At 42.6% G+C, this 20,714-nt stretch overlaps 1 protein-coding gene across 5 annotated transcripts in view; it reads left to right on the forward strand.

Annotated features, from left to right (window-relative positions):
- The window catches only part of STIM1 (stromal interaction molecule 1), a 188,922-nt gene that overhangs the window by 20,230 nt on the left and 147,978 nt on the right, over positions 1-20,714 (forward strand). For 2 of the 5 annotated variants that reach the window (XM_032359525.1, XM_032359526.1), the window contains exon 2: positions 7,362-7,382. The exons of the other annotated variants lie outside the window; for them this stretch is intronic. In XM_032359525.1, the coding sequence (XP_032215416.1) occupies positions 7,362-7,382 (21 nt within the window). The remainder of the gene's footprint in view (positions 1-7,361; positions 7,383-20,714) is intronic. 5 annotated transcript variants of the gene reach the window in all.

Consider the following 20,714-nt stretch of genomic DNA (forward strand, 5'->3'; position numbering starts at 1 on the left):
CCCTGGACTTGGAGCAGAATGTGTTTGCTTGGGTTAATCAGGTATTTATGAGTTGACCTTTCCTGGTGAAAACCTAATTTTTTCCTCACGCCTGAGTGACTGCAGGCTGAGGGCCTTGTTCTCAGACATTCCCGGAACCACTGGAAGTTGCCTCAGGTTTGGCTGCCCTTGTCCTATGTACATGAGGACTGTGGGATCTGTCTGCCCCACAGCAGGGTGCCCAGCACCTTTCCCTTATCTCTTATGGAAAGACACTGGAAATACCACTCCCCTGTCTTTTATCATCATTTTAGACTTCAGAACTTTCTTTTCTGGTTTAGTTTCATGGGAGGAATTGTTAGACCGTCAGGTAGAAAAGGCTTCTTGCTTGCGAATTGAAGCCACGTGGCAAGAAGTGAGTAAAGAAGGTGTTCCTGGATGGGAGTGGTCCCGCACTGGGTAAGTTAGTTTGGGGCTCAAATGGGCCTGCTGACTTCTAGAGTCAGCAAGTGCCCTAGCTATGTCCTCAGTGCCTTCCTTGGGGGGCTGAGCATCACAAGGGAGATCTCAAATGTGGGAGCTGGGAAAAGGGAGAGGGTTAAGGAAAGGAATTAAGGAAAGAAAAGAGAACTTGGCTGAGCTACTGCCTCATGCCTGCTGCTTTAGACCAGTTATTCCTTTCATCGTCACAACAACCTTATGAAGTTTACGGACAATGAAACTGAAGCCCAGAGAAGTTAAGCAACTTTCCCAAGGTCACAGGGCTGGTGAATGATAATGGTAGTAGTTATCATCTGTTATATGTTGGGAAGGCACCTGCCAAGTTTCTTTTTTTAATGTGCTTTATATAATTTAGTACATACCATCAGCCTGTGAAAGATTGTTATTATTTCTGTACTGCAAATGAGGAAAGTGGGAATTAGAGAGTTTTGGTTGCTTCATGAAGGTCACTGATGTGGCAGTCAGTGCGGGGATTTGAATTCAGAGTCCTGTGATGGCAAAGCTTGTGTCTTGATGTTCCTGTCACTGCAGACAGAAGAGTTAGGATTCAAATGCAGTCGTGAGGGCAAGGTTCATGTCTTTATCCATAATGCCATCTCCCTAACCTCTACAGCGCCTGCCACATTGTTAGTGCTCAACAGGTGTTTGCTGTCAAATCCAGCTCTGCTCTCCCCTGTTGCTCCCTGTCGCCAGTGAGCGGCATCTTGCCCCAGCCCCTTGGCCTGACTGTCTTCTCTCCACAGTCTGGCCTGACCCTGCCTGTGCACTGTGGCCTCCCTGCCCTCCCAGAGCACAGCATCTGATCAGCACTGTTAGTCTCCTGCTGCTTCATCTCCTTCCCGCCGGCTGCACATTTCTGCTGTCATCGTCCTCTAGTCCTGTCCGTTCTTTTCTGTGTGGTGTCTCTGACTGATCCCAGAGATTCCCCTTTTGAGACTGTAATCTTCCAGGTCTGTATCATATAATTTGGTACTTAATTATCTACTCTTTCACCTTCTAATTGTTTCATGGACATTAATCTTCTCTCCAGCCAGCTGGTGGTAGTCCTATTATAATGACCCCACAGTTACTTTTTCCTTTGCACTTTACAAAGCCCTCTCCTGTTCAAGATGAGTCTTTCTGGGGGCGGCTAGGTGGCTCAGATGGTTGGGCGTCTACCCTTGGCTTAGGTCATGATCTCCAGGTCCTGGATCAACCCCCATGTCGGGCTCCCAGCTCACTGGGGAGTCTGTTTCTGCTTCTCCCTCTGCCTCTCCCCTTCCCTCTGCCTTGTGCTCTCTTTGTCTCTCTCACTCTCAAATGAATAAATAAAATCTTAAAAAAAAAAAAAAAGATGAGCCTTTCTGTCCATCACACCCATAGCAAACCTGTGAGATATGATGGTAGGGGGGGTTATTATTTCTGTACTATAACAGAGAAAACAAATGCAAAAAGTCAGACAACTTCTCAAGGTCATATAACTATTTGGGGACACAACTGAGGCTAGGTCTCAGCTCTACTGATTTCTGGCTTTGTGTGTTGTTTGCTATTCCTTCCACATGAGTGTTTGTCCCTGGCATTTCCCAGGACCCTGCCTTCGAGGGCCATCTAAGGCGGAACATCTACATTTGGGTGTTCAGGAGGCGTGACTGGTGACCCAGGGAATGCCGGGGAAACCCAGAGAGCAGTTTCAGGTACGTCTCCGAGGTGTTGGTGCCCTGGGTTGCTACTGCCTGAGAGAAGTTCTGACCCTGTGGCGGCCAGGGTTAGTGTTCAGCTGACAAGCCCTGATTTATTTTGTGTGGTCAGAGCATTCTCCCACAGACGTCCAGGAAATAGGACAGGATGTGTGAAGCTGCACAATTTCGTGGTGTGGCAGTGGCGTGAGCTTGGGGAGCAAGCAGACTAGAGCTTAAAATCTGGCTTTGCTGTTGTTTATTAGTCACTTGGCCCTGGAGAAATTGTTAATCTGTATGAGTCTTAACGCTACTATGAGAATGTATTTAAGGGCTACATGATGGCTCTTAAGGAGGTATTTGTTGGTGGGTTTTATTGTCCATGTTATTGTAAGTGTAAGGCATGAGGAGCCTGAGGAGGACATGCCTATGACCCTTGCAGGTTATTTCCTGTGGTGTGGGTGCGGGCATGATGAGCTGGAATATGGGGCCTGATGTCTCTAGTCTCTATTGACTGCTGTGCGCAATGCAAATGGCTTTTGGACAGCAGAGGGATGGCTTCAGAGTCAAACTTTGCTGGTAAAATCCTTGTTTTCCTGAAAAACTTCGGCATTAGAATTGTTGCTTGCGAAAAATCAAGGACATGTTCTTCTTTTTTTTAAAAAAATAATTATTTATTTAATAGAGAAAGCATGTGAGAGAGAGCACAAGCAGGGGGAGGGAGAAGGGGGAAGAGGAAGGGGGACGGGCAGAGGGACAAGCAGGCTTCTGGTTGAGCAGGGAGCCCAATGAGGGGCTTGATCCCAAGACCCTGGGATCATGACCTGAGCCAAGGGCAGATGCTTAACCGACTGAGCCACCCAGGTGCCCAAGAACACAGTTGTTATTGAGAGATTTCAGTGATTTCTGAAATCAAGTGTTGCTCCAAATCTATTTTTTTTAAAAAAGATTTTATTTATTTATTTCACAGACAGAGATCACAAGTAGGCAGAGAGGCAGACGGGGGTGGGGGGTGGGGGAGGAAGCAGGCTCCCTGCTGAGCAGAGAGCCCAATGCCGGGCTCCATTCCAGGATACTGGGATCATGACCTGAGCTGAGGGCAGAGGCTTTAACCCACTGAGCCACCCAGGCATCCTGCTCCGAATCTATTTTTTAAATACTTCACTATTCTCCTTAAACCCCCATCATTCCCCAAAAGCAAATCAATCAGATTTAGATGATTGTGTGCCGACTGTATCTTCTGTCTACCTGGCCACCCAACCTCCAGCTCTTAGAGATAGCACTGCTCAGGACTGCTGCTTGAGGGGAGGTCATTCGGCGCCTTTCCCTGCTCTCCACCCATGACTGGGCTATGCTGTAAGGGAAACAGAACAAGTACCCACGGACCCTATTCAAAAAGGAGTTTGCTTTCTCATAGGAGACTTTAGAAGGCCTGACACAAGAAATAACTAGAACACAAGAGCAAAGGAATATAACTCATTGCTAAAATGGCAGGTTTGGATGCATTGGGACATGAGGGCAGGCTTTGTGGAAAGGCAGGAAGGAGAAGCTGGATGGAAAAACATTGGTGGATTTGAGTTTTTTAGAATATGGTATCGTGGGCCATTCGCCTTTTTTTTTTCCCTAACTCAGGTGAAATTCACATAACATCAAATTAACCATGCACATGTTTGACTAAGTGGTATTTAGTACATTCACAATAGTCTGTCAGCAACATCTCTGTCTAGTTCCAAACCATTTTTATACCCCCAAAGAATCCCGTACTCACTAAGTCGCCAATCTGCATTTTTTCTGTATGGATTTACTATTCTGGATATCTCATATGAATGGAATCATAATATATGTCACCTTTTGTGCCTGGCTTTGGCTTAACATAGTATTCTGGAGGTTCATTTTTGTTTAGCATGTGGCATGTGGAATAAAGCAGTACTCCCTTCCTTTTTATAGGTAGCTGGTATTCCATTGTGTGTGTATACCATGATGTGTTTATTACTCTGTTGGCAGACACTTGGCTGTTTCCATCTTGTGGCTATTGTCATGGTACTGCTATGAACATGTGTGTACATGTAGTTGTTTGAGTACTTGTTTTCAGGAGTAGAATTGCTGAATATATACCAGGAGTAGCATTGCTGGGTTGTGTGGTAATTCTATGTTTAAGTTTTTGAAGAACTGCCAAACTGTTTTCTAAAGTAGCTGTACCATTTTATACTCCCTCCCAACAGTATACAAGGGGGTCCAATTTCTCTACATTCTGACATTTGTTATTTTCTGGGTTTTTTTTTTTTTTTTTTTTTTTTTTGGTTATAGCCATCCAAGTGGGTGTGAAGTGGTATCTCATTGTGGATTTGATTTGCATTTGTCTGATGACTAATGATGTTGTCTTTTCCTCTGCTTCTTGGCCACTTGTACATCATCTTTGGAGAAATGTCTATTCAGATTCTTTGTCCATTTTTAAAAAAAATATTTTTATTTATTTACTTGACAGAGAGAGGAAGTACAAACAGGAAGAGTGGCAGGCAGAGGGAGAAGCAGTCTCCTCACCAACCAGGGAGCCTGATGTGGGGCTCAATTCCAGGACCCTGGGATCATGACCTGAGCTGAAGGCAGACGCTTAAGCACCTGGGAGCCTCTGAGGCACCCCTCTTTGTCCATTTTTTAATTGGGTTTTGTTCTTGTTGAATTGTGTGATGGTTAATTTTATGTGGGCTGGGCTATGGGATTCCCAGAGAACTGATAAGACATTATTTCCTGGGTATGTCGGTGAGGTTGTCTTCAGGAGACATTAGTATGTGGATGAGGAGTAAGTAAAGAAGGCTACCCTCACCAATACCAGTAGGCATCATCCAGTCTCCTGAGGGCCTGAATAGAACCAAAAGGGGAGGAGGGTAAACTTCTTCTCATTGATTGAGCTGAGACATCCATCTTCTCCTGCTTTTCTACATCAGAGCTCCTAGTTCTCAGGCTTTAAACTTGGACTAGGACTTATACCATCACCCCACCACCTGGCCAAGCCCTTTGGACTTGTTCTGAATCACCAGCTTTCCTGATTCTCTGCAGATGGCAGATCGTGGGACTTTTTGGCCTCCATAACCATGTGAGTCAATTCCTATAATAAATTTTCTCTGATATATATATTTATACATATCTGTATCTCTCTTTCTATCTGTATATACAGACAGAAATGTTATGTTTCTCTCTGCCACCTAGCCCCCACATTGGGTTCTGTTCAGCTGGGAGTCTGCTTAGGATTCTGTCTCTCCCTCACCCTGTGCCCCTCCATCTCTCCCTTCTCTAAAATAAATAAGTGAATCTTTTAAATACATAAACTTATTTATTTAGGATATATAAATAAATTATTTATTATATATATCTATATATCTTTTATGTCTCTCAGCCTATGATCATACTTTTTCTTTTGTCTGGAATATCCTTCCCTTCTTCTGGTGGCTGAGATTATAATTGTTCTTCCCAGCTCAGGTCAAATGTTACCCCTCTGAGAAGCTTTACTAACCCCTTTCTCCTCCTTATGCCACTAGTTAGGTACTCTTTGCTGTGAACATCTCTATAATGGTATACTTTTTTATTGTCTGCCTCAAATCATGAGAATATCTGGGTTCTTCTGTCCCTGTACTTTTGTGACTTAGCAAAATTACTTAAATTTTCAAGGTTAGGGTTTCTTAATGTATAAAATGGTAGCAGGAACTGCCTTGAGATTGTGGGGAGAATTGTAAAGATTCAGTGAGTGATTGGACATTGAAAGTGCTTTCTTAAATGGTGAGCGGCATGATGCTTGACTCTGCCCTTTCTAAGTCAAGAGAATGAGTGAACAGTGTGGGAGCCAGTCAGATGTTTTCAGCACCTGCAAGGCCAAAGGTGTGTACATGAATGTTTGTAGTAGCATTATTCATAGTGGCCAAAAAGTGGAGACAACCCAAGTGTCCATCAACTGATGAATAAACAAAAGATATATCCGTATAATGGAATATTATGCAGCCATAAAATGGAACAGAGTACTGATACATGCTACAACATGGATGAACCTTGAAAAATTTTGCTAAGTGAAAAGACAATGTATTTTATGATTCCATTTATTGGAATGTCCAGGATAGGCATATCTGTATAGACAGAAAGTAGATTGGAGGTTGGTGGGGGCTAGGTGGCAGGAGTAATGGGGAGTGATTGCTAATGGGCATGGGATTTATTTTAGGGTGATGGAAATGTTTTGAAATTAGATCGTGGTGATGGCTTCCTTGTTTTTTGAATATACTGAAAAACATTGAATTGTACCTTTATTATTATGATTTTTTAAGATTTTATTTATTTATGTGAGAGAGGAAATGATAGAGAGAGAGAACATGAGAGGGGAGAAGGTCAGAGGGAGAAGCAGACTCCCTGCTGTGACTCCAGGATCATGACCTGAGCCGAAGGCAGTTGCCCAACCAACTGAGCCACCCACGTGCCCCTGAATTGTACCTTTAAAATGGTGAATTGGGGACACCTGGGTGACTCAGTGGGTTAAAGCCTCTGCCTTCGGCTCAGGTCATGATCCCAGGGTCCTGGGATTGAGCCCCGCATCGGGCTCTCTGCTCAGCAGGGAGCCTGCTTCCCTCTCTCATCTCTGCCTGCTTCTCTGCCTACTTGTGATCTCTGTCAAATAAATAAGTAAAATCTTAAAAAAAATGGTGAATTGTATGGCATGCAAATTATATCTCAATAAAATCAAAAATAACTTGGATTTGCTAAAAACTGTTGGTTTGAACACAGTTGTAGAAATTTATCATTTATTTTCTTTCTGATTGGAAGTCTTCTCCCAGCCCACAAAGGTGAGGACTTATGGACCCCTTCCCAGTTTTAGATGTGAACCTGAACATGATTTGGGGCTTGGGCCCACCAGTGGGTGGGTTGGGGATGCAACATTGTCCTCCTTTGATTCAAGGGACTTTTCTTGCGTTTGGCTGGGAGAAGTATGGATGAATCACTCCTTATAGTCTGAAGGATGTGGGATGTGAAGAGTGAGCTGTCATCTCTGTTCTGATGACATCTTGAGTATCACAGTTGTAGATCCAAATATAGGTGCTGAACCATTTGCCCTGAATTCTTCATGGAGAATTCCCTGGGAACCAGTGGAGGATAGGGAGAAAAACAGATAATCGAAGCTTGTGGGAGCAACCAGGTGAAACCAGGTGACAGACACCAGTGACAGATACTTTTTTCATCTTCTTACAGATCAGCTATTGAGAGCTCAAGGTAAGTTTTTTTGCTTTCTTTCTTTCTTTCTTTTTTTAAAGATTTTATTTATTTATTTGACAGAGGGAGATCACAAGTAGGCAGAGAGGCAGGCAGAGAGAGAGAGAGAGAGAGAGAGAGGAGGAAGCAGGCTCCCTGCTGAGCAGAGAGCCCAACACGATGCGGGGCTTGATCCCAGGACCCTGAGATCATGACCTGAGCCGAAGGCAGATGCTTAACCATCTGAGCCACCCAGGTGCTCCAACTTTTTTTTTTTTTTTCCTTTTTAGTCTGTAAACACTTTTTGGTGGGCTCTCATATGGCCATTCCACTGATTGTGTCCTGAAGGAGTTCCCAAACAGACACTGGAGGTGAAACAGATTTCTAGGATGCCTGGGGTCCAGGGAATGGTTCGGCTGGGATGCATACTGTCAGAGGAGGGAGAGATGGCTGTGAGCTGGATGATGAGAGGAAGCCTAGGAAAGCCAGCCAGAACCCAAGGCTGGCAGATAGCGTACACTTGGGACAACAGGGAGAGCAAGGCAGGATACATTCTTGTCTTCGTACTTGCTGTCTTGTCAATGTTCCTGCTTACTTTCACTCTACAGTAAACCGGCGTTTGAGCACCTACTCTGAGGCTGTCTTGGTACTGGACAAAACTAGAGACGCGGACATTATGAGATGTGGGACCTGCCTTTTGAAATGCTTAATATTTTGGGGAACACAGAGATGGGAAGAGTTGACTCTAGTGTCATGGGTCAGGGTGCATAACAGGCATGGGCTGGGTGTGCAAGACTGTGGACTGACTGACTCTGATTTGGGATTAGGGAAGTCTTCATTAGTCAGCCGTTGAGACAGGGCCTCCGTAGAGGAACCTCTTAAGGTCATTTCCAGAAGGTGGAGCAGAGGTCTAGAGTGCTTCTTTGTCAGGTGTGGGCCTTTGATTTTGCCCTCACATCTGTGTCCAGGAATAGTGCCCTCCCTGCTCTCTCCTCCCTTCAGTGCTCGGCTGACTGTGGAAGGCCCTTCCCTGTCCTGCACTTGTTCCATTGCTGTTTTGGGAAGATGAAGCCTGAGAGGTGCCAGAGCTATGCCAGTTGCTATGGGGCTAGAAACAGGTGAGGCCTCTGGCCTGGTTGAGTTCAGGAGTGAGTGGTTTGTCCTCTTGAGCCAGCTTAAGGCCTGCCTTTGCTCTGAAACTGGATAAGTAGTCCACACAGCTTGTTTTTCATTTGGGGCTATTTTCAGCCCTGGAGCCCAGCAAGGTGGAATGATTAAGATGCTTTTGTCGGGTCCAAGCTTTTGCCAGATTGTATTTGCCAGGATATAGACCCAGTCATTTCCCAGGAGGTCAGCTTTCCTAAAAGGAAGAAGCACTTTGCTCTCCTCTCAGTGGGTACTCATGGACACTCAAAGGTGGGTGGTCAGCTTAATATTGCAACCCAGGTCCTAAATGGAGATGCGGTAGTTTGGAACATTGCTGTATGGTCCCTAAAGCAGTTTTGAGGAACTCATCTGGATCCTTCTGGCATTTTTATGATCATTGCGATGGCTGGGTTCTACTGGGGGAGGGGCTCTCTCAAAAGGTCGACACCTGATGCTGGCCAGGGACTCGATCTTTTCGATGCCAGTGCGTCTCTAGGACCAACAGAACAGATAGCTCTGGTCATGGCAAGTGACCCATCCGTGGTCCACGTCCGAGTCTTCCCTGGAGATCCCTGTTGAGTGAGTGCTTCTTGTGTGCCGGGCAGCTTGGGTGGGTCCCAGGCTAGATGCTGAGTGTGTATCCGAGATACCCAAGACAAAATCAGCACAGTGCTCTGCACAAAAATAAATACTTGCGGTTTAGTACACATTGGTCTACGAACATAACAAAACCAAAACCAAAATAGTTTTTACAAGAACTCAGAAGGGTTGTGAGGAGGGAGCTAGTAGTCATTGGGTGCCCGCTATGTGCCAGGTCCTGTGGTAAGTGCTTCCACATCTAACTCTCTATACATCCTTCTGAGGTGATTGTTGTCATCAATATCTTACATGCACAGATGAGAGCTTCATTACTTGGCCACAGTCACTTTTTGTCAGCCTTACCTCGATGCTTTGCTGAGGATCTGCATCTTGGCATGGCAGGTGCCTGATGGACTAAGTGTGCCTCATTTTCAGTATTAGGTGGCGAGTGGGGTGAGTGGGGCTAGTGTGAGTCTTTTTGAAGTCAGCAGGCGGTACTGCTATGTGCCTAGGCAGGGTGTGGATAATATAGGTAAGAGTAATAAAATGTGTATAACCTCGAGGAAGTACCATCTCATGGGATGATAGGTATATAGATATTATAGGATCTAGGTATAAAGGAGCCATTAAAGCAAGGTGGGGCCCCTTCATTTTGTGAGGGGTGTGGTGGCTGCCAGCTGTTACAGGGAGACCTTCTTTACCTGAGCTCTGCTCCATCCCTGCAGCTTCTCAGAGTGATCTTCCTCACTGCTTGACCGTGTGTTTCAACAGTGTTATGAGTCTTACCTTGTAATTTCTTGAGACTAGATGCTCATTTTTTCTTGCCACCACTTAGTCTTGGGTTGCTTAGCCACTCGGGATCTAAACTGCCTTGTCTGTAAAATGAAGCTAGTGATAGGTATATTACAGTCTGAAAGCAGGGACCAAACCAGGTGTTGATCTCTGGAGATTCCCCTTGTTCTCCCAACTCTGTGATTTCTGTGATCAGACCTGTCTGGTCCTAATACAGGGCTGGGCATCTAGGGGGCTTGGAATTAAGTTTGTCACAGAGGTTACAGAGAATATTTTATGGCACCTCAGAATTCTAATACTTTTCTGTCACCACCGTTAGACCCCGCAGTAATGACAGAAGCTCTTGGCTTCTCCTGGCCAGTCTCGTGGACTAAATCAGTGTTTCTAGCCTGAAGGTAAGGATGTGACTGAAGTCTTAAGTTCAACAGGCTATTGCATGTACATATGTTTTCTAGTGTGGTGTCTTTCATTGGCAGCTGTGTCAGTTAGAGCTAGTGGTTTCCTTTTTGCTTCTGGAAGGTACAGCCTAAGCAATGGAATGGGACCCCACCCTTAGGATAGTCACTTCTTCAGGCACTGGGGCAGAAGTCTACAGCTCCATGAAACACTGGTCATACACAGTACCCACCTGAACTCTAAACTTGTAAAATAGTCAATTTTGGTATAAGACTTGGGGTGGGGGTCCCAAGATACCTAGCAGGAGGTCGCAGAAACTGAGCTACAGCTAAGTCCATCATTAACTAATCAGACAGTTAATAATAATAAAAATCATAATGCTAATTGTTAATAATAAAAACACATGTATATTGAGTACTTCTGTGTTTTGTACAATTATTATTTGTCTTATTTAATTCTCACAATAACCAGTGAGATAGATACTGATATTTTCATTTTATACATGAGGAATCTAAGGTCACATATCTAGTAACTGGTGTAAGTGGGACTCAACCTAATTAGAGATTTAATGTTCTAAATCCAAGGCCTGTGTTTTTAACCATTGCACTACGCTGCCTCCCCAGTGATCTGGGTGTATGCTTATAGTTCTGTGGGCCAGGCTGCCTTGTTGGGAGGAAGGCGATGTAGTAACAGGTTGTTTCTTTCTCAGCACCTGAAAGAGTCATTTATTTTTGGAATGTGTGCTGAGTGCCAGGCACTGTTTAGATACCAGAGATACTAATTTTGTTAAGTTGTATTTTTATTTATTCAATTAAAAAAAAGTAATATAGCAAAAAGTAGAGGGCATTGAGCTGGATGTAGAATCCTGGCTCCACTTCTTACTAGCTTTGTGACCTTTGAATGGCTTACTCAGCTTCTCTTAAATCAATTAATATGTTTAAAGCTCTTAGAATAGTGTGTAGCCCAGGGTGAGTGCTCAATAAATGTTAGCTATTGTTGTTGTCATTATGATTATTTTGTGTGTGTGTGTGTGTGTGTGTGTGTGTGTGTGTGTGTGTGGTGTGTAAGTAGACTCCATGCCCAGTGTGGGCCCAGTGTGGAGCCCAATGCAGGTCTTGAACTCATGAGCCTGAGATGGAGACCTGGGCTGAGACCAAGAGTCTTTGCTTAACCGACTGAGCCACCCAGGTGTCCTGATGTTAGCTATTATTAATACTATTTATAAATTGAGGGCTAATAAATAGATCAGACTGTGGGAATACAGTGGTAAACAAGATAATTTCAACCCTGACCTTACAGAGTTTATAGTCTAGTGAAGAAAATAGATCTATTTATTAATTTATTTTTAAACACATGTTTAACAGTATGATGAGTAGTGGAAAGAAGTGCAGAGTGGTGTGGGTTGCTGCAGAGAGGGACCACACAGCGTCTGAGGGCTCAGGAGTTTCTGAGTAAATGTCACAGGTGAGCCCTGGGGTGGAAAAGAAACAGCATAAACTCCGGAACCTGACTGCTCTGCCACTTATCCATGCCACTTTTGGCAAGTTACTTAATTAGTCTGTGCCTTTTATCTGAATAGTGAGGATAATAATAGTATCTATTTCACAAGGTAGTTATGAGGATTAATAAGTAATATTTGTAAAGTGCTTCGGGTAGTGCTTGGCATGTAGTAAGTAGTCTATAAATAGGTTAAATAAAATAAATAGGTGAAGGACACTCTTTTTAAAGCATAAATCTTGGTATTCCTCTCTTTAAAATCTTATATTGTCCTGTCTTGTGGGTTAAAGTCTGTGTTCTTTAATATTGCAAATAATAGGATGATCATATCTTCCTGGGATAGACCTTGTTTACAAATACTTTTCTGGCTCTCTTTTACTCTCAGAAGTGACCATGTTTTGGGGTTCAGTGGGTTGAGCATCTGACTCTTGATTTTGGCTCACTTCATGATTCCAGGATCCTGAGATCAAGCCCCACTTTGGGCTCCATGCCCAGGGTGGAGTCTGCTTGGGATACTCTTTCTCCCTCCGCCCCTCCCCCTGCAGGTGCCTCCGCTCTCTCTCTCTCTCTCTCTCTCTCTCTCTCTCTCAAATAAATAGATAAATAAATAAAATCTAAAAAAAAAAAAACCCAAAACAAAAACAGAAGTTACCCCGTTTAGACCATAAATTACATGACCATTCACCATAGTGACCTTCCCCATGAGGCTTTCCGTGGTCTGGCCCCTTCGTATTCCTCCAGTCTCCTCTTTTGACATTGCTCTGCTAGTACCTTACCTAAGCATTTCTAGGGACTACTTGTCGTCTCCAAAAGCCATGTCATATTTTATCTATCTATCTATCTATCTATCTATCTATCTATCTATCTATCTATCCTGTTTCTGAGGCTTTGTATGTGCTGTGCTCTCTGCCTGGGATGACCTCTCCCTTTTCCCACCATCTTTCTTCCCCTAGCACCACCCACTTGGCATACACATACTCATTCTTCGAGATAAACCTCAATTATCTTCTCTAAAGACTTAGCCTTGCATACCCAGCTAGGTATTTTCTCTTTTGTGCCCTTACTGTAATTAGTATAGCTTTTCATTATGATTATTATCACCATTGTACTATAATTATTTACTTTTATGGTGTCCTGCCAGATTTGGAGTTGGGCAAGGACTGAATACTCTTTATTTCATTAAAATAAAGTATTGAGTTATGGCATAAACATGATTAAATGAATGAAATGCTTGATGCATTTTATGCACGTATACACCAGTGTAACTACCACCTAGGTTAACATATAGATGCATTTCTGTATCTTTCGAGTCTGGCATGGTAGCTGGCAAATGTTTTCTGTAAGGGACCATATAGTAAATGTTTTAGGCTTGATGGGCCTTATGGTTTTTGTTGAAGTGACAGGTTGTTGCAGGAAAGCAGCTATAGGCGGTATGTAATGAACACGCATGGCTGTGTTATAGTAAAACTTTATTTGCAAAGACATGTATTGGTCAGGATTTGGCTGGAGGACCACAGTTTGCATATCTGTTATCTAGCACCGTGCCCAAAGACAAAATAGAAATTCAGTAAATATCTGTGGATTTACTGACAGAGACTTTGATCTTAGAACCCATTTTCTTGATTTTTCTAGTAGTGGAGCAACTTGTACCTGCAGTACTTTCGAGAAGTACATCTTGAAACAGGTTGCCTCTCCACAAGTTGTGTTCCTAAGGGAATAAAATGTCATGTCTTCCCACACAGTTTTGGTGGCCTGTGGTCTCTGGTAACTTGGGGGTCCATGAAAGCAGTGAAGGGGTGTATTTGTGTAATCTCTCAGGCCATGGACCATGTCTTCTTCATTTTGTCTGTAGTGCCTGCCACAAGGTTTTGGAGGGGACACTTAGTAAATACTTGTTTTTGAATGAATAAATGAATGTAACTTGCTTTCAGTAAGCCTAATGGAAATTGTATATTTACTTACAATAAAAGTGTCTTTGCTTTTGGTTTTTGTGTCAGTGCTGTGTGGTAACACTAGTTTGCTCAAGCTGATTGGTGCTTTGAGTGGCAGTTGATGACATCATAGGACATAAACCTGTCCAGTGAGTGAATGACCTTGGACATAAGTATACGGCCAAAATAAGCAACTGGTAGCACAGCCCAGTGCTTGAATGTCTGCATGTTTACTTTCACTTTCTTCCTCATTAGTATCAAAGCCAAGATGATGAGGTGTATGATTTCAAAATATTCTGAAGCTTTGATAATTGTATACAGTTGGTTGAAATCTGGATCAGCGTTTTGAAAAGAGAAAGTAGTGATATTAAACACAGCTGAAAATGTTGAATTATTTCTCAATAAGTGTACTTTGTTTATACACAAGATCATTCAAAACATGAGGGGCTCTAGAAAGAAAATAGAATCTAAGTGTTGATAAAAAAGATAGGTTTCATTATTTCTGAGTCAGAAATAGGCAGTTAAACTGTCATTAACGTGAAACATTTTTCCCCTGAGAGTGGGCCTTTATCACAAGTGCCCGGTACTTATTTATTTTTTGTCATTTGGTATTGGTAGTTAGAGACACCTAGGCTGAGGGTAAATTTTCAGTCATCTCTAGGGCACTTGCCCACTACTGCCTTCCTTCTTCCCCCGACACACACGTTATAGCTGGCTAGGCACATAGGCACACCATTTAATCTTTTTTTTTTTTTAATGTTTTATTTATTTATTTGACAGAGAGAGAGAGATCACAAGTAGGCAGAGAGGCAGGCGGGGCGGGGGAGCAAGCTCCCTGCTGAGCAGAGAGCCCCATGCGGGACTTGATCCCAGGACCCTGAGATCATGACCTGAGCCGAAGGCAGAGGCTTAACCCACTGAGCCACCCAGGCACCCCCACACCGTTTAATCTTAATTCCTGCTGCCTCTCATGTCTTCACAGAGTTTTATGTGTGTTTTCTGAAGATTTGAAGGGATTGGCATCAAGGCTGGGGTGGGATGGGGTTGAGTAGTGTCAGGTTTAAAAGGCAAGTTATCTCCCTAAGGGGGCCTAACAATCATACATACTTTAAGAATACACAGTATTTTATACACCTAAAAAAAAAAAAAAAAAAAAAAAAAAAAAAAAAAAAAAAAAAAAAAGAATACACAGTATTTTAAGCTCTTATTTTATTTGATCCTTGTTGCTATCCTGGGAGGTAGGCCTATTTGCACAAGGGTTAAGAAGCTCAGAGGGTAACTTTTAAAAGGTGTCACACTGCTATTAAGATGTAGAGCCAAGATCTGAAGCCAGGTTCTCTTACTCAGGTATCTGTATTCCCTGTAATGCAGCTTTGGTTTGCGGACTGTTTCTAGGTATCCTAGGGTTTCCCAAGCTGCCTCAGGGATCACTGTGGGAGAAGTGAGTCATTGGAAGAGTTCTAGGCTTTACTTACATGTCTCAACCGTAGTCCCTCATACTCAGCTTATTTTAAATTTATTTTTATTTATTTATTTTTTTTAAAAGATTTTATTTATTTTATTTATTTGACAGAGAGACAGAGAGAGAGAGTGAGTGAGCACATAAGCAGGGGGAGCAGCAGAGGGAGAGGGAGAAGCAGGCTCTCCACTGAGCAGAGAGTGTAATGTGGGACTCGATCCTAGGACCCTGGGATCATGACCTGAGCAGAAGGCAGATGCTTTATGGACTGAGCCACCCAAGTGCCCTCAGCTTAATTATTATTTTTTTTTAGATTTTTTTATTTATTTGTTTGACAGATAGAGATCACAGGTAGGCAGAGAGAGAGAGAGAGAGAGGAGGAAGCAGGTTCCCTGCTGAGCAGAGAGCCCGATGTGGGGCTCGATCCCAGGACCCAGGACCATGACCTGAGCCGAAGGCAGAGGCTTTAACGCACTGAGCCACCCAGGCGCCCCCCTCAGCTTAATTTTTAACTTGAAAAAACTTTTGGGGTTGCCTGAGTGGCTTAGTCAGTTAAGCATCTGACTCTTGATTTTTACTGGGGTCATGATCTCAGGACTATGAGATGAGATGAAGCTCTGTCCTGGGCATGGAGCCTGCTTGAGATTCTCTTTTCCAGGGCACCTGGGTGGCTCAGTGGGTTAAGGGTCTGCCTTTGGCTCTGGTCATGATCCCGGGGTCCTGGGGTTGAGCCCTGGGTTGGGCTCCCTGCTTAGCGGGGAGCTTGCTTCCTTCTCTCCCTCTGCTGCTCCCCCTGCTTGTGCTCTCTCTATCCCTGTTAAATAAATAAAATCTTTAAAAAAATTCTCTCTTCCTTTCTTCCTTTACCCACCCCCCCCGGCTTTTGCTTATGCACACTTTCTCTCAACAAAAAGCAAAAAAGCCAACTTTTTGTATTATGGAAAAATTTAAACATTTAAAGCTAGAGAGGACAGGGGCACCTGGGTGGCTCCGTTGGTTGAGCACCCCACTCTTGATTTCAATTCAGGTCATGACTCAGGGTTGTGGGTTGGAGTCCAGCTTCACTCAGTGGGGAGTCTGCTTGAGATTCTCTCCCTCTTCTTCTGCCCCCCCCATTCTTTCTCTCTCTCTCTCTCTCTGTCTCTTAAATAAATAAATAAATCTTAAAAACAAAACTAGAGAGGGGCACCTGGGTGGCGAATCATGATTCCATGGTTCTGGGATCCAGCCCCTGCTCTAGGGCTCCCTGTGCAGCAGACAACCTTGGTCTCCCTCTCCCACCGCCACTCCCCCTGCTTGTGCTCGCATTCTCTCTCTCGCAGATAAATAAATTAAAACAAAACAAAACACAAAAAACTAGAGAGCGTAGTATAATGAACCTCTATGTGTCCGTTACTGCCCGTCTATAATAATGTACTCAAGGCCAATTTTATTTGACAGAGAAAGAGCAGGAGAGCACAGCTGAGGGAGTGACAGAGGGAGAAGCAGACTCCCCACTGAGCAGGGAGTCCAGTGTGCGACTTGATCTCAGGACCCTGGGATTACAACTGGAGACGAAGGCAGTTGCTTAACCAACTGAGCCACCCAGGCGCCCCTCAAGGCCAGTTTTTTTAATCCTATTTCATCTTTACCTTTCCATCTGTTTGGATTATTTTGAAGCACATTCTAGGCATATTATTTCATTCACAAACATTATTGTGTATTTCTAAAAGAACTGTATTTGAAAACATAACCGAAATACCATTATCACACCTAAAAATATAACAGTAATCCTTTAGTATCATCAACTAGTCAATGTTTAAGTTAATTTATTTATATCAGTGTCCAGTGAAGCTCTGTACATTGGTTGATCTAAATCTTTTTTTTTTTTTTAGTTTAATATGGTTCCATTTCATTATATTTGGTTTTGTTGCCCTTGCCTGAGGAGATAGATACAAAAAAAAAAAAGTTGTTTAGACCAGTGTCTAAGATATGCCTATGTATTCTTTTTATTTTTTTTAACATTTTAAATCATTTTTATTAACATATAATGTATTATTTGCCCCAGGGGCACAAGTCTGTGAATCATCAGGCTTATACATGTCACAGCACTTACCATAGCACATACCCTCCTCAATGTCCATAACCCAACCACCCAATCCCTACTCCCCACCCACCAGCAACCCTCAGTTTGTTTTGTGAGATTAAGAGTATCCTATGGTTTGTCTCCTTCCTGATCCCATCTTGTTTCCTTTTTTACTTTCTAACCTCTCACAACCCTCCTCCCTGTCTCTCAAATTCCTCATATCAGAGAGAGCGTATGAAAATTGTCTTTCCCTGACTGGTTTATTTCATTCAGCATAATACCCTCTAGTTCTGTCCATGTCATTGCAAAAGGCAAGATTTCATGGTTTTTGATGGCTGCATAGTATTCCATTGTGTGTTTCTATGTGTGTGTGTGATCACATCTTCTTTATCCATTCATCCATTGATCCATCGATGGACATCTAGGTTCTTCCCATAGTTTGGCTATTATGGGCATTGCTGCTATAAACATTCCAGTGTATGTACCCCTTCAGTTCACTACATTGTATCCTTAGGGTAAATACTCAGTAGTGCGATTTCTGGATCCTAGGGTAGCTCTATTTTCAACTTTTTGAGGAACCTCCATACTGTTTTCCAGAGTATGCCTATGTATTCTTCTAGGAATTTTATGGGTTCTGGTCTTATATTTAAATTTTAAATCCATTTTGAACTTATTTTTGTGTAGGGTGTAAGAAAGTAGTCCAATTTCATTCTTTTCTGTATATTTGTTCAGTTTTCCTAACACCACTTATTGGAAGGATTTTTCCCTGTTTTACGTCCTTGCCTCCTTTGTTAAAGATTAAATGACAATATAAATGTAGGTTTAATTCTGGACTGTTCTTTTTTTTTTCCTCCAAAGATTTTGTTTATTTATTTGACAGAGAGAGAGAGGGATCACAAGTAGGCAGAGCGGTAGGCAGAGGGAGAGGGAGAAACAGGTTCTCTGCTGAGCAGAGAGCCCTATGTGGGACTCAATCCCAGGACCCTGGGATCACAACCTGGGCCGAAGGCAGATATTTAACTGACCGAGTCACCCAGGTGCCTGTGGACTATTATTGTATTCCATTGATCTATGTGTTTGTTTTTGTGCCAGTACAATACTGTTTTGATTATTATTGTTTTGTAGTATAGTTTAAAATCAGGGAACAAGATAGTTTAGTATAGTTTGAAATCAGGGAACAAGATAGTTTAGTATAGTTTGAAATCAGGGAACCTTCAGCTTTGTTGTTCCTCCTTTTTCTTTTTTTTTAAGATTTTATTCATTTAATTGAGAGAGAGAGAGAGACAGAGAGAGAATGAGAGAGAAAAAGCATGATGGGGAAAGGGGTGAGGTCAGACAGAGAAGCAGACTCCCCGCTGAGCAGGGAGCCTGATGTGGTACTCAGTCCCAGGATTCCAAGATCATGACCTGAGCAGAAGGCAGTTGCTTAACCAACTGAGCCACCCAGGCGCCCATGTTATTCTTTCTTAAGATTATTTGGCTATTTGGGATCTTTTGTGGTTCCATGCAAATTTTAGAAATATTTGTTCTAGTTCTGTGAAAAATGCCACTGGTATTCTGATGGGTTTGCACTGAATCTGTGGATTGCTTTGGGTAGTATGGACATTTTAACAATATTAATTCTTCCAATCCATGAGCATTATATATCGTTCCATTTATTTGTGTCTTTTTTAGTTTCTTTCATCAATGTCTTCTAGTTTTCAATTTTATCAGTGTCTAACAGTTTTAATATCTTTCATCCATGTCTTACTATATAGGTCTTTTACCCCCTTGGTAAGTTTATTTATAAATTTATTCCTAGGTATTTTATTCTTTTTGATGTAATTATAAATGGGATTATTTTCTTATTTTTTTTCCTAATAGTTCATTAATAGTATATAAAAATGCAACATATTTCTGCATATTAATTTTGTATCCTGCAACTTTACTGAATTACTTATTAGTTCTAATAGTTTTCTGGTTGAGTCTTTAGGGTTTTCTATATATAGTATTATGTCATCTGCAAATAGTGACAGCTTTACTTCTTTTCCAATTTGGATGTCTTTTATTTCTTTTTTCTGGTTGATCTAAATCTTGAGTTTCTTCTAATCCATAGTTTCCTCCCCTCTCTCTTCTTTTCCCCTTTCCTTGCAATTCTGTGTTGGAGAAACTGGGTTATTTGTCCAGAAGAGTTTCCCAGTTTCTGGATTTTGCTGATTATTCTCTATGGTGGCATTGAACATGTTTCTATGTTCCCTGTATTGTACTAGAAATTGGTAGTTGGATCTTGAGGTTTCATCAGATTCAGGTTTAATTTTCTTTTTTTTAAGATTTTATTTATTTATTTGAGAGAGAGAGAGAAAAGAGAGAGAATGAGTGGAGAGGAGGGGCAGAGGGGAAAGCAGATTCTTGGCTGAGTAGGAATGTGGCTGGACTTGATCCCAGGACCCCGAGGTCATGACCACAGCTGAAGGCAGACGCTTAACTGACTGAGCCACTGAGGTGTGCTGCTTTTCTTTTTTTTTGAAAGGATGTCCAACTATATCTAGTTTTCTCTCTTTTTATAATGTTTAGAATGATGAGTAGGTTCAGATATTGTCAATTTGATCTATTTGTTAAAATATTTCCCATCAGCTTTTTTTTTTTTTTTAAAGATTTTATTTATTTATTTGACAGAGAGAGATCATAGGTAGGCAGAGAGGCAGGCAGAGACAGAGGAGGAAGCAGGCTCCCTGCTGAGCAGAGAGCCCAATGCGGGGCTCGATCCCAGGACCCTGAGATCGTGACCCGAGCCGAAGGCAGCGGCTCAACCCACTGAGCCACCCAGGCGCCCTGACCCATCAGCTTTTTATAAAAATTTTTTATTTTATGTTTTTAAAAAGATTTTATTTATTTAATTATTTGACAGAGAAAGAGATCACAAGTAGGTAGAAAGGCAGCCAGAGAGTGAGGGTGAAGCAGGCCCCCTGCCGAGCAGAGAGCTCCTGATGTCATGACCCCAGCGGAAGGCAGAGGCTTAACCCACTGAACCACCTAGGCACCCCTCCCATCAGCTTTTTGCCTGATGATTTTAGGAGCCACTGATGTTTGCTACCTAGATCCATTATTTCATTAGAGATCTAATTAGATATTGAGAGTCCTAATAAATAGATTTAATTTGAACTGCATTTGAAAGAGAGGGTTACACTGTTCAAAAATAAAGTTCGGAGACTATTAGATTGTAGAGCTAGCTGCTCTCTAAGAGCACCAATAACTACAGGAATCAGGAACTCTTTTTTTTTTTTTTAAATATTTTATTTGTTTATTTGACAGCTAGAGAGAGAGCACAAATAAGCAGAGTGGCAGGGAGATGGGGAGAGAGAGAAGCAGGCTCTCTACTGAGAGCCTGATGTGGGGCTCGATCCCAGCACCCTGGAATCATGACCCGAGCTGAAGGCAGCCGCTTAACCAACTGAGCCACCCGGGTGCCCCAGGAATCAGGAACTCTTAAGTGGGGACAGTGACTATAA

Source organism: Mustela erminea, chromosome 9 (genome assembly GCF_009829155.1).
Source record: "Mustela erminea isolate mMusErm1 chromosome 9, mMusErm1.Pri, whole genome shotgun sequence".
Taxonomy (NCBI): Eukaryota; Metazoa; Chordata; class Mammalia; order Carnivora; family Mustelidae; genus Mustela; species Mustela erminea.